This window comes from Chionomys nivalis, chromosome 3 (assembly GCF_950005125.1).
Source record: "Chionomys nivalis chromosome 3, mChiNiv1.1, whole genome shotgun sequence".
Taxonomy (NCBI): Eukaryota; Metazoa; Chordata; class Mammalia; order Rodentia; family Cricetidae; genus Chionomys; species Chionomys nivalis.
In genome coordinates this window covers 108721189-108746423 of record NC_080088.1, presented here as the reverse complement: position 1 = coordinate 108746423, position 25235 = coordinate 108721189, and the positions used below count along the sequence as shown (strand labels likewise).

At 50.7% G+C, this 25235-nt stretch overlaps 1 protein-coding gene across 1 annotated transcript; it reads right to left on the bottom strand.

Annotated features, from left to right (window-relative positions):
* Window positions 1-1752: 1752 nt before the first annotated feature.
* Window positions 1753-23711, bottom strand: Dhx37 (DEAH-box helicase 37). The gene is made up of 27 exons (XM_057765930.1): window positions 23559-23711; window positions 21246-21415; window positions 20505-20617; window positions 19353-19689; window positions 18160-18308; window positions 16936-17028; window positions 15761-15857; window positions 14415-14528; window positions 13235-13336; window positions 12980-13094; window positions 12570-12665; window positions 12271-12359; window positions 11086-11230; window positions 10312-10388; window positions 9855-10087; window positions 8765-8876; window positions 6807-6913; window positions 6531-6719; window positions 6249-6373; window positions 6037-6153; window positions 4977-5149; window positions 3979-4093; window positions 3733-3870; window positions 3483-3577; window positions 3326-3399; window positions 2743-2840; window positions 1753-2620 (listed from the first exon to the last, which is right to left on the bottom strand). The coding sequence occupies exons 1-27, from the start codon at window positions 23659-23661 to the stop codon at window positions 2535-2537; spliced, it is 3462 nt and encodes a 1153-aa protein (XP_057621913.1). The 5' UTR covers window positions 23662-23711; the 3' UTR covers window positions 1753-2534.
* Between the last annotated feature and the right edge of the window lie 1524 nt (window positions 23712-25235).

The following is a 25235-nucleotide window of genomic DNA, read 5'->3' as shown; positions in this document are numbered from 1 at the left end:
CAGTCCTTGATGCTTTAACTTCTAAGTGCATAGGTAACTATTACTTTCCTGCATGATTGAGAGGGTATCTCTCCTGTTACCAAGGCAGGCCTCTAAAACCACCTGAATGCTGGTCACCAGGGCAGGTTTGGAGAAAGTAAGTTTATTCATAGATGCCAGTCGTGGAGGTGGGAGGACCAGGTCTCCTAGCTGCCTCTCCAACAGCTTGGGAACATTCCTGGATAAAGCAGGGTGATTTAAGGGGTAAATCCGGTGAAGTAACCAGTAGACCAGGAGTTAGTCTCCAAGCTTAAGGGGAAAACAGTACTGGGTCAGCAGTGCCAGAGCACACTGTTCCTTTCCCACCCAGAAGATACAGGAAGACCGGTACAAGATTGAGCCAAGTGTGGTGGCTCGCACCTGTGTCCTAGGTCTTGGGAGGTGGAGGCAGGAAGATTATGAGTTTAAGGCAGGCTACACAGCGTGCTCAAGGCCAGCTTGGGCTACACGAGACCCTGCTTCAAAGTAAAAAAGTCTGAAACAAGGGCCTTCAAGATGACTCACTGGATAAAGGAAATTGCCACCAAGACTGACAGAGGACCCCAGTTTAAGTCCCAGGACTTGGGAGGCAGAGGCAGTCATTTTCTAGGAATCTGGGGCCAGCCTAACCTATATAGTCCTAGGCCAGTCAGAACCAGTCTCAAAACAAAAAACCGAGTCCTGCTGTCTGCCCCCACCGCCTCTTTTAAAATTTACACTGGGTTTCATAGGGGAATTTCCACATAGCCATCGTCTGTTTGGGGAACGTCCCCTCTTCCACCAGCCTCAGTCCCATTAGTCCCCTTTGCCTCAGTTCTGCTTTCTCATCACTCATAGGACGTATGGTTTTATATAAAGCCTAGGACCCACAAGAGAACACATACTATTTGTCTGAGGTTGGGTTAATCTTAGTAGGATAATCTCCAGTAGTTTAGTGGCTGAAAGAAATCACCTTCTTACACACAAACCGCATTTTCCTTACCCTTTTTTTTTTTTTTTTTTGGATTTTTCGAGACAGGGTTTCTCCGTAGCTTTTGGTTCCTGTCCTGGAACTACCTCTTGTAGACCAGGCTGGCCTCGAACTCACAGAGATCCGCCTGCCTCTGCCTCCCGAGTGCTGGGATTAAAGGTGTGCGCCACCACCGCCCGGCTCCTTACCCATTCTTTACTGTGACGGGAACCGGCTGGTTGTACAGCTTAGTGTTTGTGATGTGTGCCTTGCAGTCCTCTGGTAAATGCCCAGCAGTGGCACTGCTAGGTCCCAGAGTAGATCCTTCTAGGGTTCTGAGGTGCTTCCATATGGACTTCCACTGTGGCTGGACTGGTTTTAATTTCCAGGATCGTTGTGCAAGGACTCCCTTTGGCCTAGGCTATGCTGGAACTCAAAGATCCCCCTGCCTCCCTCTGCTGCCCAGATTAAAAGCACACCCAACTACCACATCCAGCTATTTGCTATTTTCATGTACAATGCCATTTTGACTGGTCTGAAATCTCATGTAGCTGAGATTTGTTTTTATGTATGTGTGTGTCTGAGGAACCAGAAGACCTCATCAACCAGATCCCCTGGAACTGGAGTTACAGATGGTTGTGAGCAGCCATATGGGAGCTGAGACCCAAACCCAGGTCCTCTGTGAAAGCAGCGAGTACTTTTAACTGCTGAGCTATCTCTCCAACTTCCCATGTAGTTTCGATGGGCATTTCTCAAATGGCTCAGAAAGCTGAGTTTTACTTTATTATTAATGTGTTTATCTGCGTACATTATGTACAGTGCCTAGACAGCCCAGAAGAGGGAATTGAATCCCTGGAACTGGAGTTACAGATGGTTGCCAGTCGCCATGGGTGCTGGGAATCCAGCCCAGGTCCTCGGGGAGAACAGCAGTGTCATCTGCACCGTCTCATAAGTCCAGGTTGCATGTTTTGTTTTGTCTGTTGCTGGTCACTTCCATTTCAGCTTTTGAAAATTGTGCACTTCATGCCAGGTGGTTGTGGCACATGTCCTTAATGACAGCACTGAGAAAGCAGAGGCAGGTGGATCTCTGTGAGTAGGCCAGCCTCGCCTACAGAGGGAGTTCCAGGACATCCAAGGCTACACAAAGAAACCTTGTCTTGAAATATCAAAAAAATAAATAAATAAAAAACCAGAACTTGTTGTCTATGGAAGTCAAAGCAGGTCCTATGCAACCATTCTCCACCAGTGTAGAACAGGGCTCTGGGGCGATATTCGTCCAACCTTTCAGAACAGTCCCCGAGTTACACAAGTCTGCAATGCATCTGCTGCCTAAGATGCTGTGAGGCTGGACAAGTGTGCCTGGGGGAACGGTCCACTTCCCTGTCCCAGTGTAGCCCCGGACAACCACAGGTGCTGATGTCACCTTCTATCTTGTCAGAACAGTCACAAAGAAGGCACCCACGGTCAGTGCAGCAGCAAGGGTCAAGGTAAAGAAGGGCTTCCAGGGCCACGGCGAATCTCCTGGTAGCAGCCTAGGAGTCGGTTGACTGTACAGCTGGGTGTGTGGTCAACCATCAGTGATAGGGGGCCACATCTTCTCAACATCTGTGTGCATAGCCTTTGGGAGCCACTCACAGTACTCAGTCAGCAGGACTGTGGGAAGAGGTGGCCAGGGTTAGAGTGCGATGACAGGGACTTGCTTGGCTGGACACACCACCATGGCCCATGGTATGGTTAGGTCCTTCCCTCCTCCACCCCAGCCTGGTCACACTCACATCTGGGGCTTTTCTTCCATGCAGCCAGCAGGGCACCACGGGAGTCTGCCTTCTCAGCCACAAGGGCTTTCAATAGGCTCTCTGTCCTAGGTTGCAGCCTGTGGAGAGGGGGCAGCTGACTAGACCCAGAAGGGATGAGTGGACACCCAATACAGAAAGCCTCCTGTACACAGTGGCAGCACATAGGGTCCACCAGCCCCTTGGGGTATACAGATGCTCCTTATCACGAGGGTACACTGGATTAAGTTGGGCCCTATCACCAAGACTGGGCCCATATAAGAAGGGGACACAGAGAAGAGGAAGAGGCAAGATTGGGATGATGTAGCCACTAGGAGAGACAGGTAGGGAGAGTTCTGGGTAGGGGTACAGGGTCCCTGAATCTTTTTTCTCTGCCTCCCGAGTGCTGGGATCCACCACCGCCCGGCCTCCCTGAATCTTTTATGGGGGTGAAATGTGCTAGGCTCACTTAGAGCTCCAGAATGAGACTCTTGTGGCTGTCATCTCCAGCATACATGACTGACAAAGGAGCGAGGAGCCTCTCTGCTACTGCCTGCCCTGACAGGCTAGGAATATACTCTTATACCTGGCCCAAGTCTTCAGCATGGTGCTGGGGCTAGACAGCAGGCAGCTCTTGAATGAAAGCAGCTTGTGGAAGACCTGGTGAGAGGGCATAGGCTGGCTGAGTAAGCCTGCAGTTCATGACACACAGGAAACAGGCCACAGGTAGCCCAAGCACCTACCTGTCCCTCCAGCAGAAACCGTGCGAAGTACTTGTAGCGGTCAATGCCTTCAGGAAAGTCCACCTGCACAGCAGGGAGTGGCCAGCCCACGCGGTCTGGAGGATGGGAACATGATGAAGGACCCATGTTAGACCCACCCTCCCAAGCCCATCAGAGGAGCAGGAGGGCTAGGGTAACATCCTCAGGCACATACCCAAAAGCAGGGCATGGCTGCAGGTGGCCAGACACCAAGGAAGTGACCCTGACTTACAGAACACACTGGCCCGGTGGCAAAGTACCCGTCCAGACTCTGGACAGTAAGTGGGGGCTGGCTCCTCCAGGGGTGCTTCAAACTGGCAATAGGAAGGCAGCAGGGACGGGATCCACTGCATTTCCACGGTAGAGACACCTGAGGCCAGTAGAGGGCACAGTCAGGAGGCCTCACATGCTCTTCCAGACAGACAGGGTGTTTTACAGGTATCACCCTGTGACTTGAGCCCTGGCCACTACACAGTACCTTTCATGTACATTTTGGTGGTCTCCACGATTTCCTGGTAGATCACGAACTCAGGCAGCTCTTTGAAGAGTACAGAGCTGGGATGGATGAAGACAGGGTCATCTAAGAGAGGAGTCTACAAAGAGAGGTAGATGGAGGATCGTTTAAAAAAAAAAAAAAAAAGCCTGAGCTCTCTGGGCCCTTCAGGTCCAACTTTCAGGATCCAACCATCAAGTCAGAAAGCCAATGATCAGGTCCTACCCAGTATGCATTACTCCTTGGCCATCAACAGAGCTGAAACATGGGCCTGGGAAGATGACTCAATGAATAAAAAACTTGCCATGCAAACCTGGTGACCTGCTGGATATGTCTGCCTGTGCATGTGTGCCCCCACACCCTAAAATAAATAGAGAGCTAGGGCCCAGTCAGACAGCTCAGTGAATAAAAGCACCTGCCACCAAGCTTGGTAATGTGAGTTCATTCCCTGGGACCCACATGGTGGAAGGAGAAAGAGATTTCTGAAATTCTATGACTTCCGTATGTACACCACAGACAAATGTACAAAGTAAAATGCAATCTCCATGTAGGGGCATAGCCTGGAACCCTAGCACTTGGGAGGTTGAGGCAAGAGGATCAACCTGTTTCAAAAAACAAAGGTGAGGTCCTGGTGTGGACAGACCTTAGACAAACAATACTGGGGGACGGAGGTAGCCCCAGCACACCAAGTACCACATAGGTCCTTCTGGTCAACTGGTTAGTACAGGAAAAACCAAAGTCACTGGGCAATGGGTAGAAGGCTCAGCTTTCTCTGGGGCAGAGAAAGCCATTTCAGTTGACTGTGTTGATGTTGTCCACACTGAACACAGTAAAGCCAGAGGGTTGACTTTATGGTGTAAAACGCAACTCTAGAAAATAATCTTGAAGAAGCTAAGGGTAACATCCTAACCTCCAATAAAGAGCCCCAACTTCCTTTGGCGGGGCTTTCCCAGAAGTCATGGGCCCAGTCACCAAGGGCCCACCTTGTAGGCGTTCCTCCATTTGGGGTCTAGCAGATCCTCGCTCTGAACCCGGCGGGCTAGGTGGTCACCCAGGCCAGCTGCCATGATTTGCCGCAGATAGGTCACCTGGCTTTCAGTAGGTGGCTGCATTTTGGGGTCCAGGAAGAGCCCGGCCTCAGGGCACACTGTGTTGACTGGGAGGAAGGTGAGAAAGAGGTGTGTGAAATCTAAGTCAGAGGAAGTCTGCCAGGCTTTCAGGAATCACCGAGCACTTGGGTCCCACCCACATAGCGTCTGATTCTGAATCACAAGTTAACAGTGGCTCCGCCCAGAGCCCCTTCCAAGGCCAAGGCTTAGATTCCCAAGCTTGCAAAGCCCTGCCAATGGACAGCCATTCCAGGTGGTAGGATAGTTACAGGAACCTCAGTCTCATCTGTCCCCTCTGCGGAAAGGTGGCCTGCAGGGACCTGTGGCCACACATGAACACTTGTCATTGGTGTCAGGTGGCTGTCCACAATTGCAGGCTGTTGCATCTGAGGACAGACTGCCTAAGTGTAGCAGTGGACACGATAACAAGCCCCAATAACGCCCTGGTACTGGGCAAGTATGGGCTGCAGAACAGCCATTGATCTGTGAAGCCTGGAGCTGCTGGAATAGCACTGAGTTCCCAATTAGCCTTGGAGAGGGATTAGGCAGCCCAGATGCCACTGAACCTGGTGACCACTCTGTATCATAAGGTGGGGACATTCCTTGAGTCCTAGAGGCTACTGACAAGAGCCACCTGTAGCTGAGTGTGAATCATGTACCGATGAGGCCAGAACTCTGGGGACATGTGGAAGGAAGAAAGGTTCTGGTTGAACAGGGGAAGAGGACCAGAGAGGTGTGGCCAAGGGACAGATGACCCAAGGGACAGCCTTCTGGGTGAATGTGCAAAGGAAACTGTCTAAAGGCACTTGGAGTTGACTTGGGGTTACGAGTCCATCTTAATGGGCAGGTAAATCAGCAAGTGCTGAGAGTCTCCATCACAGCAAACATGTGCAGAGAGCTCAGATGTCTGCCCACAGTGTTGCCTGGACTGTACCTGCAGTGGTAAGCTGGCCACGGAGGCGCCGGATCTCTAGCATGGCCTTGTAGCGCAGTCCATTAGCACGGCAAAATTGTGGTGAGCAGCCGGCGTACTCACAGGCTCCCACAGCACCTGTTGGGCACAGTAGGGCGTTCTCACTGGTTGTTGGCTCCAACCCACTCCAAGCTACCAATCACCCTCCTTCATGCCCTAGAGATGGCACCAACCCAGTAGCACCATGAGGTCACCAAGCTTCAGAGATTCCCCCTGCCCAGCCCAGGTCCTCTTCATCTGGGCCACACGGGCTCGACGGCCCTTCAGCTCTGCAAGTTCCTCTTCGCTGGCAGCTGGTCTGTAAACACACACACGGCCCACTGGGCTTCAGCCCACTGCCCTCTGGCCATCAGTGTCTCCAGACCTCTTTCACATACAGCAGCTCAGTCCCCCAGGCCACCACTGATCAAAGAGGGCACACAGGGCTCCATGGGATTAGACTGTCACCAACCTACCTGTCTAGCTCCTCAAAGAGCTCACGCACAGTCATGGCAGCCACAATGGCAATGGTGTAGGGCAGGCAACCGTGCTGCTGGCTCAGTGCTAGCATCTTGGCGTAGCGGGGTGCCACGGGGAAGGTGGACATGGTCCGTCCCAGTGCGGTGATGGGGCAGCTTAGTTGTGACATCTGCAGCTTTTTCATTCTGGGGACAAGAGTCACAGTGGGTAGGAGCCATGGAGCCTGCACTTTGGAGGCTTTGTGCATGCTTGGGTCCACCCTCCCCCACTACCTTTCATCTTTCCGAGGCGCCTGCAGAGCCCCCAGTGCAATCAGCAACTCCTCGGCGGCAACAAGAGCCTCCACAGAGGGAGGTGTGGGGAACGGGAAGTTGATGACCTGGGTGCAGGAAGGCAGGAGAGGAGAGGGACAGAGTGATGCAGAGAAGCAAGTCCCATGAGTTCACACAGGCTGTACCAGGTACTGATCCCTCTTCCCTCCAGTTTGTCCCCAGGGTCATGATAAGTGGGACATGGGTCCTGAGTGCTCAGGAAGTTGTCAAGATCTCTCTAGGTCTATGTGCTAGCATGATCCCAAATTAAACCTACTGTGTTCCAGGGGCCATCCTTGTCAACTAAAATCTAGAAATTTAAAAGCAACGACATACAAATCATCATGCAACACTTAGAAAAACAGCCTGACAATTAAGGTATCATGCTTGGAAAATATAACCATGCATGCCCACAGGTGGCCACAGGAATGAACGTCAAGTTCTCAATGATGACCTAAAGTATGTGAGTTTTCTTAACTCTGAACGGGTTGTTTGTAAGAAACAAAAAGAGAAATCATTATGGATTCGTAATCCTTAAAGGGACAGATTTCTTCCCTAGAATTCAACTCAAGACAAGGGCAAAGGCCTGTGCCACTCACTGCACACAGTGAGATTGCAATCTTTTTAAGAGACAGAGTCTTGCCAGGCATGGTGGTGCACACCTTTAATCCCAGCACTTGGGAGGTAGCAGCAGGCAGATCCATGTGAGTCTGACCCTGGTCTACAAAAAGAGCTCCAGGCCAGCCAAGGCTGCATCACCAGGCCTCGTCTCAAAACAAAGGGAGAAAAATATGGTTTTATTCTTGTGCTGAAACTCATGTTTCAGGCTGGCCTCAACCACAGCAATTCTCCTGCCTCAGCCTTCTTTTTTTTTTTTTTTTTTTTTGGTTTCTCTGTGGCTTTGGAGCCTGTCCTAGAACTAGCTCTGTAGACCAGGCTGGTCTCGAACTCACAGGGATCCGCCTGCCTCTGCCTCCCGAGTGCTGGGATTAAAGGCGTGCGCCACCACCGCCCGGCCTGCCTCAGCCTTCTAAGTGTTGGGGCTATAGATGTGAGCTATGATGCCTAACTGAACCTGGAACTTCTATTCATCCTGTTTCTACATCCTGAATGTTGGGGTTTCAGGTATGCACCCCATATTGTTTATGTAGTGCTGGGTATAAAGCATTTAACCAATCAAGCTACACCCGAGTCAAGGGTATATTCTTTATTTTTAAAGGTTTTTTTTCCTCTAATTTTAAATTTGTTTGTATGTGTCTGTGGATGCACACGTGCCATTGAGCAAGTGTGGAGAATGGAGAACAAGCAGGAGTTGGTTCTCTCCTCCCACCATGTGGTCCTCAGGCTTAGCAGCAGGTACCTTTACCTGCTGAGCCATCACCCTAGACCAAGACTATATTCTTTACTTTCTAAACTTTCTTCTGGGTTCTAGGACAGGACCAGGACCAGATGCATTCAGCCATCTGGGTTCTGTTACTTACTACATGTATTCTTGAATAGAGACCGTCTCTTCCCTGCCTTGGTCTCCTTATCTGTTAAGTGGGTATCTGCTTGTCATGGAGCAGGGTTAGGCATGGCATGCAGCATAAGCAGACCCTCTTTGCTGGACCACCTAATTCTGGAGTGGGGACAGGAACCCCAACTCCATCTGAGGACCATGCCAGTGAAGTCAAGATTCAGGGATCAGCAGGACATCTCTGAGTGCCCACAAACAGCATGAGACCTGGCTGTCCATAAGCCTCTGTCCCCACAGGAAAGTTGTCCTCACTAGAGACTGAGGGTCATCTGGGCACCTTCTAACAAACTTCAGGATGCTACTTCACTTGGTTTCCATGGCAGGTGCAGCTCTGGGATAACAGACTGGGTGAGGCTGAGGACGGACTGAGAAGGCATGAAGGAGGTTACTGGCTGAGACTAACCTTCTCAATGTTGAGGGCCTTCATTTGCAGAATCAAGTCTTCCACTGGTCTGCGAGTGATCTCTGGGGGAGGAAACTGCTCAAAGTCCCCAAAAACAGCTGAGGAATACAGCCTTAAGAGGGGAGAAGTAGGGATCAGAAAGAAAAAAGTCAACCATGCCTTCCACTCACAGGGCCAGGCCCTCGTCTCACCAATGGCAGTGAGCCCCATCTCCAGCTATACCAACTTTGTATTTTCTAAGTTTTCCCTTCTGAAAATTAAAATGGTATTGGAAGAACAGTAATAAAGCTGCTCAAAGAGACATCATTAGGAGAAAATACTGACCAGTGACATAACTGATGAGGATCTATCTCCTGGACTTCAGAAGAGCCCTCAAAGCCATCAGTAGACAGTCAGAGCCTAATTTAGAACTGAGTACAGGTTTGAACAGAGAAGGCACGAAGAAGATGCTAAGGGCACTTGCCTGAGGGAAACACAGACCCTGCCTCATGCGACTGCAAACAAACAACGGGGCAAAGGTGTAAGATGAGAACCTGGGCACCTGGCTAGTGGCTAGTTCCTTCACTACTGAGCATTCAGCCAAGGATAAACACAGACATCCAAACACAGGAAAAAGGAGCAACAACTCCAATGTGCAGCAGGAAAGGAAGGTAGCAATGTGACAAGGCAGTGCAAAAGCGACTCAGCCAGCAGAAGCATGTCAAGACGATCCCAGAAACTCATCATACTGGGTGGTGGAGCCTGACAAAAAGGAACACCTAAACCACAGAGAAACCCTGTCTCGAAAAACCAACCAAACAAACAAACAAAAAAAAAAAGGAACACCTAATGGGGATGTCCACAGAGAATGACCACTCACAGGAGCTACTCGCTGCCTCAATGGTGGTGACAGCTCAACTATGGAAGCACTTTAGGAGTGATTACTTCTAAATTAGTGAATTAGCCACCACAAACACAGCAGCCAAGGGGAAGATAAAGCAGCCAGCAAAGTGGGAAGAGCTGTAGAACTAGTGAGGACACAGGGCCCACTCGCTGCAGGACAGCAGCAGTTCTGCTTCTCAACACCTGAGTGCAGGAGTAAGTGACCTACCTATAGCAGTGTCCTGGCTCTGTCCGGCCTGCACGACCAGCCCGCTGGTCAGCGGATGCCTGGGAGACCCAGGTGACACGGAAGGAGGACACGCCTGTGACACGGTCATAATAGCGTTTTTTAACCTTCCCACAGTCCACCACATACTTGATGCCGGGGATGGTCAGGGACGTTTCAGCCACATTAGTGGCCACTACACACAGTCTTGTCCCCTCTGGAGGAGGTTTGAAAACCTGGGGGTGCGGGGAGGCAAGACAACATAAAAATCAGGTGAAAATCTTTGAGACAGCAGTAGACAGACTGTTCTCAGCTAGGCATGAAGCATTACTGTCCACCAAGCTCTAAGCACAATCATCAGGAGTGGTTTCTATCATTCCCTCCACTACCAGGGCCAGACGGAGAAGCACTTGAGGCTTGAACCACCCCATCCTAATGCTCTCAAGAGTTATCCCATTACCTGTGCCTGCTTCTCCGGGGCCAGCAAAGAGTAGAGCGGGAGCACGTGAAGAGGCAGGGAGGCATCTGGCTGCTCACCTGTAGTCAAGCATGGGACACTGGAGTCCAGGCTGGACAGATGGCATAGGCGTAGGTCTAACTTTAGCTGCCTGGCAGCTCCCCATCTCCCCACCCCCAGCCCCAGGTTTGAGGGTTCGTATTCAGATACAGTACCAGGAAGCCCCGCACGCTGTTACTGCTGCCCAGCACAGGCCTATGATGCCTGCCTAAGAGCAGCATCCTGAGAGCAAATCGGTCCGGGTATGTGTCTAGGCAATGTGGCAGGCTGTGTTTGTATGGAAGGAGCCCTTTCCATAGATGTTTCCTCTCTCAAAAGATACACAACCTATACTGTGTTCAAGCCAAGCTGCTGAGTATCTGGGACCACCTAGTCCCCGCTGGACAACAAGCTGTCCCATCAACAGACTCAAGAGGGCCTGAGAATCCAGATGCCTTCCCTGTTGCATGAGGCCTATGTGAGGGCAGGAAAGGCCAGCCTAGGGATGGTGACTCCAGCACTACCATAACAAATATTAGGATCTCAGGAGACTGCAGTGGACAAAGCTATCAGAAAGGCCCACCCTCTGTGCTCACATACCAGCAGGAGCCAGGATATGTTTGGTCACATGTATGAGGACAGGACTTAGATTCTTCTGGTCCCAGGGTCAACAGGGACTCAGCAGCCCATGCTGAAACCAAGCAATGAACCCGAGGGCAGAGCTCTGCCAAGCCACACCTTCATTTGCCTCACTGTCACCCAGGTCCAGATCCAAGTCAGAGCCCAGGGCCTCCTCTTCGTCGTCCATCTCTGCCTCCCTGTCCTCATCGCCTTCGCCGGCCGGCAACACAGAGTAACTGTCCAGGTTGATCTGAGGCAATGCCTGGATGAGGAGACGTCAACACCATGAGGTCAGGCAACCTGGGTGTGAACCAAGCCACACACAGGGGAAAGACAAATTTGTTCACACAGGCATCTCCTCATGGGACCTATGAGGTGAGGTCACTGGACAATAACCTCTGCCTCAGTCTCCTATATAAAAATTAGGTACGAGGAGCTGGAGGAGGCTCGGAGGTAATAGCACTTGTTCTTACAAAGGACCTGGCTTTCATTTCTAGCCACCACAATCATCTGTAATTCTAGTTCCAGAGGACCCGACTCTCTTCTGACCTCCCCATGTATCAGGCATGGACACAGTGTACATACATACACAACAGCAGAAACTCATGCACATAAAGTAAACCTAAAGAAATATTCCATTCAAAGGTTAGGTATGAGTCAGGTGTGGTGATGCACACCTTTAATTCCAGTGTTCTAGAGGCAGAGACAAACTGATCTCTGTGAGTTCTAGGCTATCCTGGTTTGACAGGATTACATAGTGACATTCTAGTTGAATAAGTAAACAAACAAATAAATTAGATATAAGCATGGGGTCATCCTACAAGGCTGCTCTGAGCTATATACACAGAGTTTAACAAGCTTCCTGGGCCCCCTTAAGTGTAAAAGAGGGTACAGTGCTATAATTTAGTAGCTACACCACCAGCACTGCATCCAGCTATCAGGGTGCCTGTGGTGGCCCCTTCCTTGGCCGGCCCCCCAGCTTCAGAAAGCAGATCTCCCTACTTCAGCAAGCAGCTGCGGCTCTATTTATGTTCCAGGATCCTCCCAGGGAGACCTTGTGCTGTAAATCACAATGCACCCCCACTTGCAGTCTCCATAGCTGTACTATCCAGCAGGACACTTGGCTGTGGAATGGGGCTGGACCAGTGTGTCCCCCAGGAACCCCACATGGCTCACAGCCATCTTGGATGAAATAGACTTTCACTTTCGTTTCATTCTAGTCATACTCAAGCCCAAAGAGCTACATGAAGCTGGCATTTGGACAGCACAGGACGGCACAGGGCTCCCCAGGCTTCCATGTACCATGGCCTGGGCCTGGGCCTTCTTGGCCCTCGTCCGGGACTTCTTAAACCGCCGCATCCCTTCTGCTGAGTCCTTTTCCTCTTCCTTTTCTGGAAAGAGAAGCCAATGTAGGAGTTGGTACTTCACTCTCGTCACCCACAGCAAACTGCTGCAACGATGAGCGTATTACTGTGGGGGCACAAAGGTGCAGCTCTCCCTAAGGACACTTAGGTGGAGGCTGACACCCCAACTAGAGCACCAGCTGCTAAAGCCCAGGGGTAGGGGGTGGAGGCTTTGACAGGGAACTGTGGGTCAGTTACCTTGTGGCTGGGAGCAACGGTTGGGGAAGGCCTTCCTAAGCCGGCGGCACAATGCATGCACCTCGGCCTGCCCTGTGAGAAACACCAGGATGCCGCCTGCAGAGAGAATGCAGCCAGGGAAATAGGTACCAGGTAGGAAGGAATCAATTACCCTAGACCAGCAGAGTGGTGAGGGGCAGCTGACAGATGGCAACACAGCAGACTCTCGAGGACAGAGGCCATCTATACTTGCCCTTTTCGAGAGGATGCTTTCATACTCCCATTTCTACCTTAGATTGGGGCAGGGGGGTGTGGGAGCTAAGGCTCAGGAACAGAAACCATGCCACTGCGGTTTGACTGTAGGGTCAGAGGGCTGAAAGGAAAACCCGTCTTCAGTGAGGGAAGGATGTGCCAGTCCCATCAGGCCTCACCTGCAGGCAACATCCGGTGGATCTTGCAGATCTTCCGAAAGCACTCGCCACTGTAGTCATCCAACGGGGTCCGCTTGTTGAAATGGACTGTCACAGGGAACTGCCTGGACTCAACCTGTGACAGTCCACAAAGGTATGGGGATGTTGCAGCCCAGGGCCTCCTTCCTGTGACCATCTCTGCACTAACCACTAAGACCACCAGATCTCACACGTCAAGTTCAGGTTGAAGCTGGCAGGGGCTTACCCAAATCTTACCTTGATGACTGGGGGAGGTGTGGTAAAGAGCCGCTTGTTCTGGGTGAAGTCCTCTACCCGGAGCGTGGCAGACATGATGAGCAGCTTGAGGGGCAGATGCCTCTGTGAAAGACAGCCTGGTGATTCCACATGGAATTTTGCATCTCTCAGCCCCGTGTTTACATATAACCAGCAACTGCATTCCTCAGGTTGCCCCCAGGAGAAACGAGACACAGTCACAGGGAGCCACTGGGGTTCTACAGGTGACACAGGCCAGAGACCTGAACATGAGGTGAGCTAAAGGGGCCATGGTGGGATTCCATCTTCATGAAAGAGGCAAATGAAGAAGAGGGTCAGCACTGGGATGGAGCGGGGCTCAGCCATGGGACCCAGTGTTTCTTTCTGGAGGGACATAGAATACTCTAGAACTGACTGAATAGAGACAGCTGGACATTTCTGAGCTGAGAACTCCCCTTACCCACGGTCCATCCTGCTTATGGTCACTTTCGCTCTCAGATCACATTTTGGGGAGATTATCACTGGTCCTTAGGCCCTCCCTGGTACTTGCTGCCTGCCTCTTTATCAAACTCCAGTTCACAGATCCTGAATTTGCCTGCTGCCTATCACCCTGGCCAAACGGTGGCTCCAGGAAGGCAGGAATGGTAGATCATCCTTTCCTGGTCATTGTCCATTACTACTGTCTTTAATGTCTGGGTACACGGCACTCCCAGAACACCCACCTCTTCACTGAGCTGGTCTACTGAAGGACAGAAACAGGGCTGTTCATCAAGTTCCCTTCAGATAGCATGTCCCCAAAGCTGGTCCCTCACATCCACTGTCTGAGCACAGAGCTGGAAAGAGGAGCAAGCTTGGGGAGGGAGGAGTAGGCCTGGGGAGTAGAAGCATCAACTCAGCAGCCCTACAAACCCAAGAGAGCCTGAAGCTCTGGGGGAACCCTTTAGCTGGGTCCAGCAAGGCCTTCCCAGGTTTAGCTTTTTGCCTGAGCCTCTTGGATGTGGAGCAGCCACTCACCATGCATGACATTGGATCAAGGCCTGTGAGTTAGTACGGGCAGCACAAAAAGACACAGCCGGCACCAGCAATACTTCATGCCCAGGGAAAGCTGTGTCTTCTGAAACCCTGCCCAGCCCCAGCCCCTGACAAGGCATTGGTCTGCCATGCTTGTGTACTTCCTACACACCTTGGTCCGGAGAGCCACAATGCGAGACAGGAGGCCGAGAAGGATGTCTGTGTAGACGCTCCGCTCATGGGCTTCGTCGATGATCACCACTTTGTATTTCAGCAGCAGGAAGTCCTGAGTGGGTCAGGAGTTATACCAGAGTGTCACCAAATCCCCACAATCACAGGCATGGAACCGTGTGAACAAATTCCAGACTGCTCCTACCCCCTCATAAGTTCCTAGAGGCCCCTGGGAGAAGCAGCTGGGCATCTTGATTGCCTGCAGCCATTGTGTATGACCAGAAGCCAGTTGCTACTGCACACTGCAAATTCTCCTTTTTGAAAAAAAAAATTTGCTGTTGTAGGGTGTGGTGGCACATGCCTTTAATCACAGCAAAGGCAAAGGCAGGTGGATCTCTGAGTTCAAGGTCAGCCTGGTCTACAGACTTGTAGGACAGCCAGGGCTACACAGAGAAACCCTGTCTCAAAAATAAATAAAATAGTAATAATAATAAAAAGATCTTGTCTTTTATTAACCTTATTTTCTCTTGACAGGTTAGCTATCCCAGGTTATCTTTGAACTACATGACCAAGAATGACTTTGAATTTCTTTTTTTCTTTTTCTTTTTTTAATGTTTATTTATTTATTTATTATACAATATTCTGTCTGTGTGTATGACTACAGGTCAGAAGAGGGCACCAGACCTCATTACAGATGGTTGTGAGCCACCATGTGGTTGCTGGGAATTGAACTCAGGACCTTTGGAAGAGCAGGCAATGCTCTTAACCTCTGAGCCATCTCTCCAGCCCCCGACTTTGAATTTCTTATCCTCCTGCCTTTAAGTCAGTGGTTCCCAACTTGTGGGTTGTGAACCCTTTAGGTCAAATGACCCTTTCATAGGAGTCGCCTAAGATCGTTAGAAAACATAGACATTTAGATTACAATTCATAACAGTAACAAAAAAATTATAGTTATGAAATATGAGAAACTGTATTAAAAAGTTGCAGCATTAGGAAGGTGGAGAACCACTGGTCTAAGGGCTCAGATAGCTAGTTATTTTTTTTTTTTCTGTAGGGCTGGGGTTGGAACCCAAGACTTCATGCATGCTAGGCAAGCACTCTGCCAACTGAGCCAACGTCCCCAGTCCTTCTAGAAAAGATGAATACGCAAAGTCACATTGCTCACTCACCCCAGGCCCTCTCTGCTCACGCTGACCCTGTGCCCTCCGTCACTGATAACTTCGGCATACTGATCAAGCAGCTGAAGCTTCCGAGAACGGACCCACTCAGTGTCCCGCACGGCAGGCATAGCGGGACGATGCCAGTGTGACACTCCACCCGTGTCCTGCATGAGACCAGAAAACTGACCTTCTGGATCTCTTTGAGCAGCACACCATCTGTCATGAATTTGATCCTGGTTTCTTCAGTCACGTTCCCTTCGTAGCGGATCTGGTAGGAGACAACACTGTGGGGAGAGGACTCATCTCAGGGAGGGTGATGTCTCCAGAGCTACAGGCAGCCGGGGCTTTGGCTACATGGTCCCTTCAAGAGAGACGGGGAGGACCCTTCCTAGACCCTTCCTCTTCCCAGTTCTGCTCTCAGAGTCAAAGACTAATGTCACCAGACACACTGCAGATCTAGGACAGAGCGTGGCAGGGCTCACTAAAGACAAGCAGTTCTTTATTCCCAGAGTCACTCAGACAAGATGGTGGAGATGCTACAGTGCTCGGCACAGGTGGCAGCTACTGACATCAGCCTTAAGGTATCTGGGGTTCATTATTTTATTTGTGAACATGTAAACATTTTATAATAAAAGCTAAAAATTTAGAATTTGGGGGGGAGGAGCTTGGTGGCAGAGTGGTGTCCTAGTACATACAAGGCCCTAAGTCCCATTCCCAGCACCACAGTGTAAAGAAATCTAAGTCCGCTGGGCGGTGGTGGCACACGCCTTTAATCCCAGCACTCGGGAGACAGAGGCAGGCGGATCTCTGGGAGTTCGAGGCCAGCCTGGTCTGTAAGAGCTAGTTCCAGGACAGGCACCAAAGCTACAGAGAAACCCTGTCTCGAAAAACCAAAAAAAAAAAAAAGGAAATCTAAGTCCCTGGCAGAGGGTTGTACAAACAGAATTCTGGGTTTTCATGGCTTTATACACTGGCTCATTAGCTGGCTACCACTTGTTCACAGCGAAGATATTTTGCCCCTTAATAAGTGCTGGGTCCTTCCTTGCTCTGCAGCCACTGCCCCAGCGGGTTAAGAGGGCTCTGCTGAACCATCCCTGGGAATGAGGCAAAAATGACTCCCACCACACCGGGCAGTGGTGGCGCATGCCTTTAATTCCAGCACTTGGGAAGCAGAGGCAGGTGGATTGCTGAGTTTGAGGACAGCCTGGTCTACAGAGCTAGTTCCAGGACAGGCTCCAAAGCCACAGAGAAACACTGTCTTGAGCCCCCCTGCCCCCCCAAAAAAGACTCCCAGTGTACCCTCCTTCCAGCAAGACTGCAAAGACCCTCTATCCCTCTATACCCTAGGAATCAGGGCCTCACCGCTGTGACAGATTCATCTCCTTGGCCACACGCTGGGACATAGCTATGGCAGCCACTCGGCGGGGCTCTGTGACACCGATGATGCTGTCCTCACTGGGGAAGAAGACACATTAGCCACGCCTGTCTGTCCCGGAGTCACCTACACTCCAGGGTCAGTGCCTGAAGATGAAACCCAAAGCACAGGGTACAAACATCACTTGTGTCAGGACAGCACAGCCACAGGACAATGGGGGTAGCCCACGTTCCACAGATGGGGACCTAACAGAACTTGGTATACTGCTGGGACACATTTCTAAGGGATACTGTTAGGATGAGGAAGTTTCATCTGGGGCGGGGGAAGGGCTGATGTGCAGGGCACTCCTGAACAGATGAGGCCCATGTGTGAGCTGGTAAGCCAGAGAAAGCCAGATAACAGGGATGACAGATACACCCTGCAATGCTGAAGGGAATACTAGAACTCTGCATCACCTTGGCAACTTCTCTGCCAAATGAATTAACTTCATAGTAAGTTGAGGTGGATGGTGGGGTATAGAAAATTACATTGAGGAGCTGGAGAGATGGCTCAGAGGTTAAGAGCATTGGCTGCTCTTCCTGAGGTCCTGAGTTCAATTCCCAGCAACTACATGGTGGCTCACAACCATCTATGAAATCTGGTGCCCTCTTCTGGTGGGCAGGCATACATGGAGACAGAACATTGTATACATAATAAATTAATTAAAAAAAATTATATTGAGTGCACAGAACCTAGCAAGTTTCCATGTGCACGGACTGAACACACATGTGAGAGGATTTCCTTCAGCTTGGGTGGCTCACCTGGACCCACTCTTAAATGAGTCTGGCCTTCTGACCATCCCACATTCTAATCCTTTTGCTGAATGCCACATGCCAAGGGGACAAGGCACAGTGGTGAGCATGAATTACTGAGAACAGTGACATGACACACGCGGTCATAAGAGGCTCACAGGGGCCACAGTAACACTACGGGACACATTATTCCATGAGCCTGACACTGTGGCGCTGTAGTCGCCAAACCCATTGACCACCGAGTTTAGTGTCACTATCCACATCTCACAGCTGACAACAGGCCCAGAGTGGCTGGTAATTCGTCTCAAGTCAGACAGCAGTCAGGATTGTGTCTACTGGAGCTCAGGCCCTTAGCGGTTCTTGGAACCCAAGTGTCCACTGTCCCTAAAGAATAAAGGAACATCTCTGACCGAGTCCCACCTGCTGTAGCCCGCTTCGTAGAGAAACTGGGGCACCTGTGTAGTCTTCCCACTGCCAGTCTCGCCACACACAATGACAATGGGATGCTCAGCCACTGCCTCCATGATGGTTTGTTCTTCAGCGAGGATCGGGAGTTTGAGCCGCTCTTGCTGTGGGAGAAGGTAGAGGGAAGGGCTGCAGAACAGCAGGCGGAGAGGGTACCCCGCTCATACACAGGTCATGCATGGTACACAGTGTCTAAAACGGATGAGGAGGGCTAAAGAGATGGTTTGGTGGTTAAGAGCACTGGCTGCTCTTGCAGAGGACCTGGGTTAGGTTTCTAGCCGGCACATGGCAACTTGTAACCTTCATCTTTAAGTCCAGTCCCAGGGGAACCAATTCCCTCATCTGATCTCTGCAGGAACACATGTGGAGTACATACATACAGGCACGAAAAACACCCATACACATAAAATTTAAAAACTGTCTTTTAAAAAATAAAATAGTTGCCAGGCAGTGGTGGTGTTTTAATCCCAGCACCCAGGAGGCAGAGGCAGGCAGATCTCTGTGGGTTCAGGGCTAGCCTGGTCTACAGAGCGAGTGCTAAAACAGGCTCCAAAGCTACACAGAAAAACCCTGTCTCAAAAAACAAAAACAAAATAAAACAAATAATTAGCTGGGCAGTGGTGGCACACACCTTTAATCCCAGCACTTGGGAGGCAGAGGCAGGTGGATCTCCATGAGTTCAAGGCCAGCCTGGTCTACAAGAGCTGGTGTTCCAGGAGAGGCACCAAAAACTATAGAGAAATCCTGTCTCAAAAATCAAAATAAATAAATAAAATAAAATAGCTGGGCAGTGGTGGCGCATACCTTTAATCCCAGCACTCGGGAAGCAGAGGTAGGTATATCTCTGCAAGTTTGAGGCCAGCCTGGTCTACAGAACGAGTTCCAGGTCAGTCAGGGCTGTTACACAGAGAAACCCTATCTCAAAAACTCCAATAAAAAAATTAAATAAAATAAAAGGCATAGCCACTGGGTTGAATGGCTAGGGAGAAGCAACAGCCTGGGCCCCAGAAACAATGCTATACCACCCATGCCACATGAGAGCCCCATAAGGAGGGCATGACCACGTCCCCTTCTTAGAAGTAGATACTGAGGCCTCTCCACCAACATATCCCATTAGTCTGTTCCTAACCCCAAGGAGAAGAACACACCTGCATTTCAGGGGTGCGGTTCACAGGAATGAAGATGGCAGGCTTGGACAGGGGTGGAGGTGGGCCAGAGGCTGATTTTGAAAATGCAGAGGTCCCAGATGGAGGGGGCTGAGGGGTGGGTACAGGGCTCTTGGCCCCAGAAGGAGCTGGTGGCAGATGCACTGTGTTTGCCCCCGTGCTGCCCCCAGGTTGGTCAGCTGTGTCCTCTTCAGGCTCCGAATCCCCTGAAGACTCAGATTCTTCCTCTGTTGATGATGATCTGTGGCGCTTCCGGTGGGCCCCACCGAGGCTATTAACTTTCTCCTGGCCCTGAGCTGCTGGCTGGTCAGGCTTCCTCCTGGGAAAACAGAGACTTCAGGCAGGGGCCTCAGGACATCTGACAAGGCCATGGGGGCACCTCACCATGGGCCAAAGGCCACACCCCTTTGACCCCAGGCCCTTTGCACTGGCTATTCCTCCTCTGAGGCACACTTCCTGCAGATTGTTACACTCAACTGTCTACTCAAAGTCACCTACCAGGTACACTGCGTGTCACTGGGCTCAGTCCCAATTGCCAATCCCTTTCCTAGATGTTCCCTCGTCTCCACCTTACCTTTGGCTCAGTTTTCTGTTGCAGGGTATATTAGTATTTGGTCAATGAACACCTGCACCTTTCAAAAGGAAGGGAGTATTTTGCTCCTTGTTCTACCTCAGGTCCTGTGAGGATGAGGCACTACACACTCAACCAATAGCAATGCCCTAAACAGAGAAGCTGGGGGGGGGGCGGTGCGTAGGCACACGTGCGTGCGTGCGTACACACACACACACACACACGTTGGTCTGGGGTGTGCTGTCCTGTAGGAATGCCAGCTTGGGATGACCCCAAAGTTGTAATGGTCAAGCCCAGGTGGGAAGTGGGCTTTCAATGTGAAGCCTCAGAATTGAACAGTGACCACAAAGGACCTCAAGAAGGAGCCCCATGGCAAGTGTGTCCTTTGAGGTGTGGGATCAATGTCATGAGTGGTGAGAAAATGTGACCTACTTGTGACATATAAAATGCCAGGCAGGAGCACGGCCTTTGTCAGAAGAGCATTCAGTATGGCTAACCCTCCACACATTCCTACCTATGTAGGATGCCATGAACTGTGAGCCCCCTCAGGCTCTGTGACTCACTCTTTGGTATGATACATGCGGTCCCCAGTGCCCAGCTTGGCTGTAGTGTAGAAGAGACTCATCTCGGCTTCCGAAACTTGGACTTCACTCAGTTTCTGGAGCAGTTCGGCACGCTGGGAGAGGCACGAGAGCATTAGTTATCAGGTAGCTACTGACTGCTGACCGGGTCCTAGGACGTGTCTCAGCCTAGTTAATACTAGACTTTAAACCACAGGGCAGGATGTCACCCCACAGCTATGAGGTCTTCTGGTCTTCTGGACAGACAAGTTAGCTCTGCCTTTGTCCTTACAAAATCCAGAGTCATGGGACACAGCTCTGCAGCACCGTGGTGTGACCACTGGCTGTCCCTATGCCCAAAAACCAGACTGAATAAAGCACGGCACCCCTTGGTGACCTGGGGACATTTGGCTACTCCCTAGGCTACCCACAGGGCCACATAACTTCTTTCACCCTGCGTGAGCTGCGGCGGTTTTGGCTTCATTGACTTTGACAATGTACGTTCCCGTTTTATACAAACACTTCCTCGTGTATGTGTCACGATTTTTAAATCAGGCCAGCATGATCAGAGCCTTGGATGTCACATGTAGCTAGTGGCTACCGTGTCACCGTACAGACACAAAACAATCCCCTCCTCTCAGAGTTCTACAAGACAACCTTACTGCAGGAAGTACACAAAGGGATAGAGATACCCGAGCCCCATGATCTGCAGAACTGGGGCAGACTGGCCATGACGAGACGTACCTGGCTCTTCTTCTGTTTCTGTTCTAAGACTTTCTGTAGCACCTTCCTCTCCTTCTTCGTCAGGGGCTTCCTCTCTTTCTTTGATGGGAGTGGCGCCTTGGCCTTCTTCTTCTTCTTCCCCGGCAACACGAGTGCATTGCTTGCATCCACTCCTTTTAACACATCCTTGTCTGAAAAGACAGCCTGTCTCACCACGGTGCAGGAAGTGCTGGAGGGTCCTCGATGCTTACTCATGACAATATCAGGTTAGGTCGCTGCCTCCTGCAGGTGGTCTACATCACCTACGAACCTCTGAGTGCGGAGCAAGGGTCTGTGTTTCACAACTATAAGTTATCATCAAGCTAAGACGCAGGGGCTGAGGGATGTGACTCTGGCAGAGAGAACCTAGGCAGCATGCTCAGAGCTCTGGGTTCCAAGCCCAGTACTGCATAAAACTAAGCATGTTGGCACAGGTCTGTACAAGTGAGAGGGGAAGGCGAGAGGACCAGATGTTCCGTCACTCCTGACTACACAAGCCAGCCTGGGATACATGAGACCCTGCAGTGTGCTCAGAGCTCGGCTACTGAGCTACGGGCTGTGCCACATCTACTTTTAAATTAAGAGCCAGGGGGTGCATGATTCCACGAGGGAACAGTTAGGCCCCATTTCATAGATATGGAAACAAAGGCCCAGGTAAGTGAAATGTCTCGCCCCAAATACCTCATACTTCTAAATTCTTCTCTGATGTCCTTTTTTACAAACTCACCACCTTCCTGATCCAATCAAGGGGTCAAAGAATACCTTGGGGAGGCAGTCTCCAACAAATGGTAGGGTTCCATCTGGGAACATGCTTAGTCTCAGGAGCCTGGAAGATACACTCGAATCTACTAGATTGCTCTCCAGCTTACTCTCCTCCCAGATCAGCCTGACCCTGGTGGCCATGTCCTCTAGTGCTCCAACAAACGCTCTTGCCCTCCCTTCTGGACCCCAGGCAGCATCTGAGATGGAGGGGGAAGTCCTTCTCACAAGCTCCAGCTCAGCAACCTCCTCCCAGATCTCCTCTCCTTCAGGGCTGGACCGTTTTTGGTGAGCCAAATCAGTCTTAAATAAATAGCATCTATCACAAAATTCTTTATGGCCTCTGAACTTTCTGCCTTGAGCAGCTGAATCGATAGCTGCTAGGTTTCCTTCTATCCGAGCACCCGCATCCAGAACTGAACTCACGTGGCTCCCTGGGACAGCCCATACCTGCCTTCTCCAACAGCCTCACCAATGCCTATTCTGGGACAACTCATTCTTGTCACCTTTGTACTCGTGCACAAAACTAGTCCATAAGAGAATCTAGCCAGCTCTCCTTCAGAATACACTAGAATCCAAACACCATCTCCATGGTCCAGTTATCAACTCGACCCTCCTACCCCATCATCCTTCAATCTGCAATGCTTTCCTGTAAAGCCATAGCTAATATGCGCTGCTACACGTTACCCTACCCTCCTCGGCAAAGCCTTTCTCAGCTCCCCGCTTCCTCTGAAACAGAGGTTGGGCATTGAGACAGGATCCTGCTTTGTACCTCTAGCTGGCCCAATACATGCGACAAAGTTCAGATTTACATCACATCGCTCCTGCTTCAGCCTCCCTCGGGTTCGGTTTATAGGTCTATCTGTCTCAAACGTACACAGCCTTTTGTTTCTTTGTTTTTTAAGACAGGGTCTCAAACCTGTGTAACCCAGTCTGATCTCAAACTTTAGGGACCTTTCTGCCTCAACCTTCCTTCTCTTTAAAGTCTCAATCATCTCCACAACCCACGTACCCCGATGTCCCCTAGCCCCTGGGTTTCCTCTCTCATTTCTACCCACAGTCCTGACATTACATGGGAGGCCTTCCCCAGCACACCACCCACTCCTAGCTTTGACGCGCTCTCTCTAGTACTTCTCTGCATGCCTGCCATAATCTATGCATTTTTTACCGTTTCCCTCTGCCCGTCTGCTTCAGGTAACCAGGCATGCCTGGAGTGACAGGACTTTCCACCTCCTATCCTGCTGTCATTACTCCCGGAGCCCAGAACAGAGTCCCCGCTGCTCAAAGTGCCCCAGCACCCAAGCATTGCACGCAGCCTGGTGCACAGCTCACAGGTCTGGGCTGAAACACACATTTACGAGTCTCTAGTAAGGAGACGATTATAGAAGGCCTGGGAATGGAGGCAAAGACCACATGTGCGCATCAAACTCCAGGCAGGGTCCCCATACCGCAGTACAGACAGGCTGTCACGCCCCCTGCTCGGATCACGTGGAACCCGGCTCCCACTCCAGCGACCCTCTGGGCCCGACTCCTCACCCTCGAGCTCCAGCCGCACAGGGGGCACTTCGGGGCCCTTGGCGGGCTGCGGCTCCGCCTGCAGCCGCCCCTTCACGTTGTAGCGGCGGCGCAGCTTCCCCATGGCGCCTCCGCCACGCGCGCGGCTCCCTCAGCGAAACTCACTGCGAGTCAGAACCAAGACTCGAGACTTCCGGTCTGCGCGTGCGCACAAGCAGACCTTCGGGCGCTGAGAGGCGGAGCTGTAGGCTGGATCTGCCGGAAAGGGAGGCCGTAGCGGAAGAGGCGGGGCGCAGTCTACCGATGGGCGGGGGCTATTTAATAAGGGGGCCGGGCCTAGAAGTGTTTGAGCAGCCGGAGGTTCTGATTAAACTGTCCTGCCAGCTGCAAACTGAGGACTTTTGAATTGCATACTATTAATTTGGGGCTGAAGAGATGGCTTAGCGGTTAAGAGCAGTGGCTAGCTCTCGGGTTCGATTCCCCGCAACCACAAGGCAGTTCACAACCACCTGTAACTCCAGTTCCAGGTGATCTCACGCCATCTTCTGGCCTCCGTGAGAACTGCACGAATGTGCATACACAAACATGTAAAAATAAAATAAACCACCAGCCCGTGCCTTTAATCCCAGCCAGAAGGCAGAGGCAAGCAGATCTCTGTGAGATCAAGACCATCCTGGTCTATATATTTATCTACATAGTAAATACCAAATCAGCCATAGATGCATAGTGAGAGCTTGTCTCTAAAATGGGGGAGAGAGGTTGTAGAGAGCTGGTTCAGTGGTTAAGAGCACTTGTTGCTCTTCAGAGGATCTAGTTTCAGTACCCAGCACCCAAATAGTGGCTCACAGTCATTTCTGACTCCAGCGACCTCTTCTGAAAGGGTACTAGATACATGTGTGGTGCCCGTGTATGGCATGCAGGCAAAGTGGTCACGCCTAAATGAATAAAATAAATTTTTAGTATTAATTTGACTAAACTTGTAAAATATGTCTCCTCTCTTCTTTGCTCATCTGTGTTTTCTGATATTCCCCGCAGGTGAGGTGCGTTAATTCCACAGGAAAATGTGTAAAATAGTTCCACGCAGGAACAGAAGATGTAAAGAGAAGGCATTTTATTAAATGGTTTAAAACTCACTCTGTCACTTTGTCTGAGGCGTACTCGGAAGCATTTCTCAACCCTGTAATTACCCCGCAGATAGAATAGTTCTATTGTACCACACTTGTTCTGTTTGAGAGTTAATTTGAATGGCAGGTGGTGGCACAGTGAAATCTCCACTCTTGGAAGGGGGAAGCAGAGAGGTGAGGCTAGGTTCAAAGCTGGCCTTGTCTATGGCGTAAGCTAAAGGGCAGGCTGGCTTACCTGAGATTGTAGCTCTGCAGGGGTCCGAGAACACCCTGGAGGAAGACCCCAGACTCAAATAGTACATAAAAGCAAAGAGCCTTTATTCTGTAGAAACAGCCAGCATATGCAGGGTCATCGTTCATCTGTACAAAATGGCAACAGCTCTGAGAGGAAGGAGCACGCAGGCTCCTATCAAACATAGTTAGGGGAATTTCAGGGATGGTTAAGTCACCTCAAACATAACTGGTGAAGCAAGCAGCAGTTACATTAGTAGACTTTCAATTGACTGAGGCTTTATCTTTGGACATCCTTGGGTAAATTTCAAGGCAGTTGTAGGAACTGTTGTTGAGACATTGT

What these genes read in the sequence shown, in the direction of transcription:
- Dhx37 (XM_057765930.1), bottom strand. Translation starts at nt 23,661, where the DNA reads ATGGGGAAGCTGCGCCGCCGCTACAACGTGAAGGGGCGGCTGCAGGCG. An exon ending in TACGAAGCGGGCTACAGCAG is followed by an intron (nt 17,029 to 18,159) that starts GTGGGACTCGGT and finishes CTTCTTCCCCAG; the next exon opens with TGAGGACAGCATCATCGGTG. An exon ending in CCGTTGCTCCCAGCCACAAG is followed by an intron (nt 12,360 to 12,569) that starts GTAACTGACCCA and finishes TTCTCTTTCCAG; the next exon opens with AAAAGGAAGAGGAAAAGGAC.